The 9,832-nt window shown below is 37.2% G+C and overlaps 1 protein-coding gene and 3 non-coding genes across 4 annotated transcripts; all 4 read right to left on the bottom strand.

Moving 5' to 3' along the window:
• Positions 1-1,125: 1,125 nt before the first annotated feature.
• Positions 1,126-7,976, bottom strand: rpl12 (ribosomal protein L12). The gene is made up of 6 exons (XM_020933449.2): positions 7,817-7,976; positions 5,374-5,447; positions 4,650-4,748; positions 2,897-2,978; positions 2,728-2,814; positions 1,126-1,280 (listed from the first exon to the last, which is right to left on the bottom strand). Exons 1-6 carry the CDS (start codon positions 7,851-7,853, stop codon positions 1,162-1,164), a joined length of 498 nt encoding a protein of 165 aa, XP_020789108.1. The 5' UTR covers positions 7,854-7,976; the 3' UTR covers positions 1,126-1,161.
• On the bottom strand, positions 1,764-1,887 carry LOC129409310 (small nucleolar RNA SNORA65). Its single transcript, XR_008632354.1, has one exon. It is a non-coding gene; the product is annotated as a small nucleolar RNA SNORA65 (small nucleolar RNA).
• LOC129409312 (small nucleolar RNA SNORA65) lies at positions 3,540-3,663 on the bottom strand. The gene has a single exon (XR_008632356.1). It is a non-coding gene; the product is annotated as a small nucleolar RNA SNORA65 (small nucleolar RNA).
• LOC129409311 (small nucleolar RNA SNORA65) lies at positions 5,202-5,325 on the bottom strand. The gene has a single exon (XR_008632355.1). It is a non-coding gene; the product is annotated as a small nucleolar RNA SNORA65 (small nucleolar RNA).
• Positions 7,977-9,832: the final 1,856 nt, after the last annotated feature.

A 9,832-nucleotide genomic window follows, 5' to 3' on the forward strand; every position in this document is an offset into this window, starting at 1 on the left:
ACAAGATCCATTTCATACCGTGAGTATTTTAAGTTGAGCTTTGCCTGGGATCCACCTCTGTATAAAACATGGATATTCTTACTGGGAAGTCGTCCAGATTTCCATTTTCAATGCTGTAAGTTTTCTTTCTCGTTTCTGAGACGTGAGCTCAGACAAATGGACGGTATTTCCTCAGGAGCTCCCGATGCAAATCCATGTTTCTTAGCCTGTGCTGCAAAGTGAGAAAACTCCCACTGTAAACCAGAGTTAGCCATGAACATCTGTGTGTTCTAGCCTGATTCATCAGCCAGTTTCACTTTGTAGAAACTGTCTGACCTCACAGTATTAGGATTTGTTCGCTCAACAGTAGGCAGGCACTTTTTATCATTTAACCAATCGCTGCTATTTGGTCGGCCTCTGCTAACGGGGCTAATTGGTATATTAAGAGTTTCCCAAATCCCGTAGGAAGAAGGACAATAACGTCTTTCCTCTTGATAAAATTCAAACATTTTCTTTGTTTAAAGACTTTATATCCTCGATCTCGGGAATCATTGCCAACACAGAATGTCTGGCTCTTCGCTGATTGGCTGGTGCCCGAACTCGCACTTCCGGGGTTTTTGCCAACCGTCTAGTCCAGGGGTGTCCAAACTTTTTTCATCAAGGGCCACATATCTAAACACAGATGAAGCAGAGGGCCGTAGACTGACGCTCAATACAGTGAATAATTAAAATATGTGCATGTTTAACATGTTAGTATGAACCATCTGTCTTTATTCATGCTAAAATCCTTAAAACCACACACTAAATATGAAATATAAGCTTTATCAAGGTAGATTCTCAAAAAACTTGCAGTAAAAAAAATAATTGATGCAAGGTCATTTGGACCAATTCACCTGGAAGCCTGAGGACCAAGAAAAATTTGTCTGAGGGCCGCATTTAGCCCCAGGCCAAAGTTTGGACATGTCTGGTCTAGTGTGTTCTGATTCCTGACCTAGTTGCTGGAGAGAAATAAAATTGAGCAGAGACACTAGGTCACGCACACGTAACATTTCCATGGAAAAGTTACACAATGCACCTTTTAGCTTCATTCAACTCCTGTTCTAGTCGATACAGAGCGTCATACAGAAAGACTGACCCAAACACAAGTTGATTTTATACAAAGTGTTTTATTGTCTCATGTGTTTACTCGGCCGGACACTCGACTTTGCCGCTGTTGATGTCGTCGATGACATCGTGAGGTGGGCGCCCGTCGATGGTGCAGCCGACGGACTGAGCCGTGCCCAGGATCTCCTTCACGGTTCCTGAAAATCAAATGGACATGAGAGTCAACATCTGAGAAAAATGTCTCCTCTACTGTAACACAAAGCTGATGAGATAAGACGATGTAAGTGGAGAAATTGTTCTAAGGTGTAATTTTTTCCTACGTTATGCAAAATTGACATGTTAGAATGTTGTTACCTCCTGAAAAAAAACAGACCTGGAGTTGTGTTTTGTTTCATTCACACAGGTTTAACACCCAAACCTTGCAGATTTAAGCAGTGTTCTTCTCTCAAGTGAACGAAACAAAACATAACTCCAGGTTTGTTTGTGAAGAGGAAACAAATCAGAAAAAAGGGTAATATGGACCCTTTACAAAGCCCATGGAGTAACCACTTTTCTACATTTTCTAGCTCCCCACAGAGATATTTTCTAATAGTAATAAGCGAGGTTATTGTGTCGTGATTGTAAATATGGACAACAGCACTACATGTTCCGTTCATTTATGACTTTGAGATGATAGTTTGAGTTGTCCCAGTCTTTTCGGCACAGAGCGGTCCATTGGTGTGAACAGCCCTGTTTCCTAAAGCTGAGTTTCTCTGAGCCTCCACTGGAACATACTCAGTCACTGCAGACAGGCATAGTGGCGGGAGGCTCGCTGTAAATAACTTAAAATTCAATTCTAAACGAAAAGAGTCATGATTTTTCCACTGACACCTCAAGATACTAGTTTAAGGTTTACAAGTTAGTTTACAGTTTAGGTTCTTACAAAACTTATAATTTACTTACATTTTTGACCATGTAATTGCATAATTCAGTTTTAAAAGCACACATGCAGCTCTAGTTTATATTGTACAGTTTATATTATACAGGAAATGAGAAGTCTTTATGCTCTTTATTTGGGACAGGAGGAAAAAAAGTGGGGTTAAATATTTTTTTTTATAAATATTTACTTGCTCCCACTCCTTTTTTGGACACAAGTAAAATCTGTGTGACATTTTTGTTTATTATAGACATTTTTTTCAAATTATATCTATGTATTTACATTTTCTATGCATTACTGTCCGAATAAACAATAGTTTCAGCTCTTCTCATCCCTTTTCTGAAGTGATGGGGTATGACGAGATACAATTTCCACAAAATGAGACGAGACAGAAAATTGGAACTTTGAGATTGAGAAAAGATGAGGTTTTGACATTAATTGTACAATCCTGTTAAATTTTGGCCTCACCACATTTGATTTACTTTAATATTTCTGTCATTGTAGCTCTTCTGTTTTGAGACTACAGCTTTTCAAAAAATTTTACACACCAGTACTTAATTTTGTTTTCCAATCCAAATGTAAAAAAACAACTTCACAAGGTAATTTTCCTCATGTGTGCACAATCTCGTGGCAATTTTGTCTCGTCTAATCGATAGTGCCCTGATTTTTAAACTAAAGGACTCATTGGACTGGACTGCTTCTGTGTTTTGGTGCAGTTGTGTATTTACCGGACAGCTCTCTGGCGATGGAGCGATGCCTCATGACGCGAGCGATTCCCACGATCTCGTCGAAGGTCACACTCCCGCTGTGCTTGACTGAAGGAAAGTTTTGGGTTCAGTTTCAGTCAAAAATTAAATACAAATAAAATCAGAATTGGTTTAAAGGTTTGACACTCACTGTTCTTGACCTTCTTCCTGTCACGAGGAGGCTCCTTCAGGGCCTTGATGATCAGGGCCGAAGCAGAAGGCACCACCTCAATCTAGAAAATAAACACAACAGGTTTCTTTAATTCAGATCCTTTCATTTTGATTCCTTAATTTGACATTTTAACGCTAAAGAGATGCAAAAAAAGACTGAAGAATTTAGAATTTTTCCATTTTTCTTAAGACGCATTTTGTTTATTAAATTTCTTTTTTAATTTAATCATTTTGTTCAAAGCTCATTTTAAAAAACGTATCCAGGAGAACAGACGAGAGAAATGAACAAACCGAAAGCCAAAAGGTTTAGCTGTTTTTATGCAGAATAAAACTGGATGAGGATATTTTTATTTGAGGAGGAAATTACAGTACTGTTAAATTTCAGATATTGCAAAATCTAGACTTAAAGCACTACAATTTAAGAATTTCAGAAGAAAATTGCACTTGATCATGCAGAGTATTTTGTATTTATAATCCATCGGCTGAGTTTTTGAAGGGTTCATATTAAGTTTCTCTACATTTTCTAACTCCAACAGACATTTTTGTAATCTAGATCGTGTTGTGACGGTGCACGTGGACAGAAGTGACATGAAGTGCTTTTATCACTTTGAGATGATAGTTTGAGTTGTCCCAGTCTTTTCGGCACAGAGCGGTCCATTGGTGTGAACGGCCCTGTTTCCTAAAGCTGAGTTTCTCTGAGCCTCCACTGGAACATGCTCAGCCACTGCAGACAGGCATAGTGGCGGGAGGCTCACCTAAGAATCTAACATTACACAAAGATAGAAAAGTATTCGTTGCAAACTAAACTTCTAACCTTAATGACCGCAGGTAGTCCAATTTATAATGATTTAACATGGTTTTAAAATCCTACATTACACAAAATTGACTGAGCTTTTAGTGATTGTTGTTACCTCATCAAAAACAGTTTGCGTGTTCTGCGGATTTGTAGTTTACTGAAGTCGTGTTGGGACACCTGAGTGGATTCATGTATGGGACGCTCTGGATTGTGGCACACGGTCGTTTTTTGATGGGGTTAGAGGCTTAAGAGCGCGACTAATAGCCCGGAAAATACGGTATTTGACGGTCTGAACAGAAGACACAAAAGTGGCGTTGCATCTTCACTTTTTATTCCGCGTTTAGACAAGTGTTTTCGTGAGGAAATCTGCGTGCATATGGTGACGCAAAAGTGTGTGGAATTTGACTGGGTATGCATGTGTGCAGATGGTGATGTATGAGACGTAAACGTGTACATGTACATGACCTGAGCGGATCTGACCAGAGTTTGGCATCTTGGGCAGTGTAGACGGAAACGCTACAGCGGAACGTGTTCAACTTTTCCTCCCTGGAGGGTGGTTTAAGATTTTTGCATTTTTAAACCCCAAAAACTGGCGTCACCGTCTAAACAAAAAGGCACTTCCGATAAAATATTTTACCATTTTTACCCGCAAGCGTTCTCGTGTAAACAGGCCCTTAAAGAACTCAGCCTAAATATTCAGGGTTTGTGTGTTAAACATGTGTGAATGAAACAACTCCAGGTATGTTTGACGAGGAAAGATAACAAATCAGAAAATAACATAATATGGTTCTTTAAAAGTACCAGAACACAGCCCTCTGCTGATACAAATATTGCTAAAATATCTATTAATATACTGAGTACAACCTTAATGGCCACATCCTCAAAAATACAAATCTAAGTATTGGAAAAAAAAAAAAAAAAAAGTATTACAACTTACAGCAGCCTGCCTGTTCTGGATGGTCAGCTTGACGGTGATCCTCAGGCCTTTCCAGTCACCGGTCGCTTTGGCAATGTCGTCACCAACTTTCTTGGGAGACTAGAGAAAAACAAATGATATACTGGATCAGTCATTACCATACGCCAAAGAAGAATCTAAACTAAACAGGAAAACATTTACATTTTCCATAAAATGGAGTCCAAAGTAAAATGGTTTGGTAAGGGTCAGAGTTTTAACTTTGACGCTCACATTTTTTTTTTTTTTTTTGCAATGATTAGATTTGAGATTTCTGTTTTAATAGTTGGATTTTATTCCAAGTTCACATTATAAACAGAAGCATAAACTGAAATTGCAGCAGCTAAACATTTAATACAAGAATACACATTTATTGTTTTTCATGCATGTTTAGATATTTTGTTTCCAAAGGACTCTAAAAACTGCTGTCTAATATTTGACAATTGCAATCATTCCTAGTCCTAAAAGTACGGCATAAAAATACACCTTGTCACAAAAAGTAGCAAGATAGATCATGTGAAAACTAAAATTGTGGTTGCCTGTCCCAGTCTTTTCGGCACAGAGCGGTCCATTGGTGTGAACGGCCCTGTTTCCTAAAGCTGAGTTTCTCTGAGCCTCCACTGGAACATACTCAGTCACTGCAGACAGGCATAGTGGCGGGAGGCTGTTGGAAAATTATTCACTATTTAAAAACAGCAGAGATACTGACCAGACCCAGAGGACCGATCTTGGGAGCCAGGGCTGAAGTGGCTCCGACCTCTCCTCCTGTGCACCTCATGTACACTGAAACACAAGAGACAAAGAACTTTAATGAAGCATATTTCATGTAACGAGTGCTTTTCATTAATAGACAAGACTATGGAGACCCCAGTCTAATTTTCACCCCCAGACTCCAAGTAGACCAAAAAAAAAGGAAAGACAGTTTATACTTAAGATTCATTGTGTATCTTTTCTGGTGGAGTTTGTCTTTGCTTTTCTTGCTTTGTCTGAAATGTTCCACAGTATTGTATTAAACCTTTCATCATGGAGACCAAACAAGACCAAGTTACAGGTCAGATCTGTGTTTTTCTAGGTATTTTCCAGCTATAAAACCCAACTACTTTAATAAATGTAAGATAAAGCCGTTTAATGTCATAGTGTGGAACATTCTGAGAAGAGCAATGACATCTCCATAGAAACAAGCAGGTGATGGACCCCCACCCAAAAAGTTACAGTGCACCTTTATTAATACTTGCAGTTTTATAAAAATATTAAACAATTTTTAATCTAATCAGTGCTTTTTTTGTTCAGTGGAAGCAATAAGTGACATCTACACACCATATTATTGCATTAAATAAGATTATTCAAATATGGATCGCCTGTGTCCTTAGTATAAACTTGTGGGAAACACTGGATGCAACTGTACTAAGTAAAGAACTTATTAAAATTAAACCCTGTATATCGATTCTTGTCACTTTGAATGCAAGATACACAAAATTTCTCAGGACCTTGCTTTGTGAAATAAGGCCTGACGAGTCTATTGTGTGTTTTTTTTTTTTAATCTGTATAAACTTAAACCCTGTGGCAAATTCTCAAAATCTAATAAGCTATTTTTTTTTTTTATAATTCAGGCTTCCAATTTAAATGTCTGCATTTCAATTAAGAGAACTTGAGAGAGAAATTGCGTGGCTGATGCACCAATTGGGGACTAATCTGACCAGCAATGTGATAAGGTTTAGATTTAAGATAGTGTTAATTGGTATGATTCATTTTAAAAACACCAGAAGCATTAACTTTTGGGATAAGACTGAACCATGAACTGCTAGAATAAAAATCACATCCATATCTGAATGTTTGTAAATGTCAAAACTACAGTTAGCCTTAAAGATAATACAAGACTGGTCATTTTCTTTGCTTTTAGAGGAAATTATGCAAGTTTGTAGTTTCCATTTGCTTATTCTGAATATTCAAAGAAATTACAGGCTACCAATGTTGCGTTGTGAGCCTTTATTATAATCCGAATTCTATTTTTATAACTTTAAAATCTTTCAAATTAAACTAATCCCTTCACCCATACTACTAGACAGGTTTTATACAGATACTGAATTGGGGTAATAAACAGAACATCGGATCTTATGTAATAGTTTGTGTCATTAAACCATCGTGTGGTTGTGGCTGGTCAGGTAATGCCAATGTCCCTGCCTTTTTACATTCAAATTGTTTTATTCGAGAGTGAAAATAAGTACCACTTATAAATTACACGTGCATTACATTGATAACCATTTTATTGCACTGTCCATACCAGTTTTGAGGGAATCATTCAACGCAAATACCTCAAACCAAAATGGATTAACTGGAGTTCGGAATTTATTTTATGTTAAAAACGGCAACACTGGGTACATCTAACGCCTTGTGCGCCTCTCCATTTCTTGTAATCTCAGCATCCTTCGACCCATACATTCATTCTACTTCAGAAAATGTACAAACTATCAACATTTTCAGGTGGAAATGGCAAATCTTTTTCACCTTTCATGTCATACCAGCAAGTTTTTTTTTTGTTTTTTTAGTCCTTAGTCCTCAAATTAAAATAAATTTCTAAAAGCTCCAAAGCAAAGTGTTTTTCTGTATACATACTTAATAAAAAACTATTCGTGTAATCTGAATTGTGGAAAGTCAAAATGTTGCCTTAAAAGTTCTCAGAGCTGAAAACTATAATTATTGTCAGTATTTAAGCCAAAAATCTTCATATTAAAACAGTTTGACCAACTAGAAAATCCTGGTATTGCTTCAAGAAAAAAATTCAAGTTATTACGTACATAAATGTCTTTAGACTGGACATTTCGGCTCAATAAGAATAAAATAATCCTACTGCTAAAAGCTTATAGAGTGCGGCTAACGTGGCTAAACCTCGTTAGCTGAGCACACGTGGTCGCTGTCAAACTAAACACTTTCCTCAACTCTCGCACAAACCAATTAAACAATCGATCAAAATATAAACACGTGAATCGCTAATGTAAATATTAACTAATCGCTAAGTCCGTTTTGTTGTCTTAAATTCTTTCCAGACCTGCCCAGGCCGATACATAAAAATGCGGTCGGGCAAGAAGCGACTCCATCTTGGCTGCGGAGAAGAGCTTTTATTAAACCTTTTCAGACATTATTTCAAGACGTACCAATCTTAATCTCGTTGGGGTCGAATTTGGGAGGCATGGTGCCGCCGTGGAGCTCAGATCAGCTGGATTTGTGGTGAGGGTGTCGGATGAACCCGGTTTCGGGACGACCGAAAACTGTTGCACCTTCACCGCTAAAGGGAAAGAAAGGAAGAGCGGCGAGAGTTCGGGGTTTATATACCGCAACGAAATCGCGCGAGAGTTGAGACGATCGGTTCTGGAATCAAAAAAAAAAAAAAAAAAAAAAAAAAAAAAAGCATTTTTAATCAGTGTCAAATAAAGTAAGTTGATATAAAAAAAATATATATATATATATATAAATAAAAATATAAAAATTAGTAAATTATGTGTTGTGTGCAGTTCCTCATTTCACCGCATGCGCCCCCTGACTTTGTCTCTGCCGGTTCTGGGATAAAATAAAAAATACAATAAAAATAAAGCATTTTTAATTAGTGCCAAATAAATTAAGTTGATAAAAAAATAAATATATATAAAAATAAAAAATAAAAAATAAGCCAGTTATGCTTTGTTCTGTTTTGTGTGCAGTTCCTCATTTGACCGTATGCGCCCCCTGAGTTCGTAAGTCTAGTCTTTCCAAATAGTAAATAAAAGGGTGAGTCTGAGCTGAATCTTCTCACAATCAGTGTTGGGAAGTAACGAAATACATGCATCGCAATACATATTCTGAATACTAATTTTGTGTAACTGTATTATGATACAGTTACTTTTGATAGTATTCAGAAAGAGTACAGATACTTGCAGTACTTGATTGTACAATTTAGTATTAGTGGGAAAAATAGAAAACACAGCTCTTGTAGTGAGCTTAAGTGTGATTTTAATTTTCCAGTTAGTGATAGGAAATGATTAACCAACGGTGAAACAAACATAAAGCTGTTTATAATCCAATATTGCGCTTCTACTCTATCATTAAAATGCAACTCTATGTAAAAAGTATTCTAAGTATTCAGAATATAAGTACTCTGATTGGACCATGTATCGGGATATGCTACAAAATGCATTTTAATTAACATATCCAGCATTCCTTTTAGAGTATTTTTCCTATCACTGCTGAAACTGATAAATAATAGAAAAGAAAGAAGAGTATTTTTTCACCTCTAAACTTTAAATTTAACAAAAGTATACTATTTAATGCCATATAGTGGAACACTTCCTCTTCATCACAAGGCAGAACAGAGTGTTTTTCAGTTTGAGCGAAAAACTCACCCTAAATCTGCAAGGTTTTTGTGTTAAACATGTGTAAATGAAACAAAACGCAAAACAAAATAGGTCTTAAAAATAGTATCAAAATGAAGATCTGATGTCTTTAAATCCAAGCTGAGGGCATTAAATACTGTCCCCAACAATATTTTTCTTAATATTGTGATCCTTGTGCGTGTATGTTTAACCTATGTGTTGAACTTTGCTCCTCTTGGGCCTGGACTCCCTTGAAAAATATGTTTTAATCTGAATGGGAATGCTAAGAAACAGTTTATTTTTACACAGTCTGGAAAAGCAGCACACTCACTGACGACCGCAGCACTTTTTCATTCTCTGGGCTTTAAAACTCAATCTTATTCTGGTTTTATTTAGCTTTTTCTACGCCCTTTTGAAGCTTTAAACTTTTTTCTTTCACCGTCAGTGGATCTGGAAACTGCAGTTCACGTTTTTCACCAACAGATGGCGTCATAAAGTGATGCTGCAAACTCAAACCGAAACCAAAAGTACTTCTGGGAAACGGAAGGATGCTCTGAGCAGCCTCAGATAAGCCCTGATTTAGTCCTGGTGCAGACGTAGTGTAGACCTGCTGCAGACCTGGTTTAGGCCTCGTTTAGTCCTGGTTTATACCTGATTCAGTCCTGGTTTAGACTTGGTTTAGTCCAGGTGTAGACCTGCTTTAGACTTGATTTAGTCCTGGTGTAGGCCTACTGCACACCTGGTTTAGTCCTGGTTTAGATCTGATTAAGTCCTGGTTTAGACCCGATTCGGTACAGGTTAAGACCTGGCTTAGTCCTGATTTAG

This window comes from Boleophthalmus pectinirostris, unplaced genomic scaffold (assembly GCF_026225935.1).
Source record: "Boleophthalmus pectinirostris isolate CB_2022bp ecotype Guang Dong unplaced genomic scaffold, ASM2622593v1 HiC_scaffold_19, whole genome shotgun sequence".
Taxonomy (NCBI): Eukaryota; Metazoa; Chordata; class Actinopteri; order Gobiiformes; family Gobiidae; genus Boleophthalmus; species Boleophthalmus pectinirostris.

Bases quoted from the DNA above. Each gene is read 5' to 3' on its own strand.
- rpl12 (XM_020933449.2), bottom strand. From the start codon at position 7,853: ATGCCTCCCAAATTCGACCCCAACGAGATTAAGATTG. The intron at 2,815-2,896 runs GTGAGTGTCAAA...ACTTTCCTTCAG, and splicing joins CAGGAAGAAGGTCAAGAACA to TCAAGCACAGCGGGAGTGTG. The intron at 1,281-2,727 runs GTAAATACACAA...TTTGATTTTCAG, and splicing joins CATCGCCAGAGAGCTGTCCG to GAACCGTGAAGGAGATCCTG.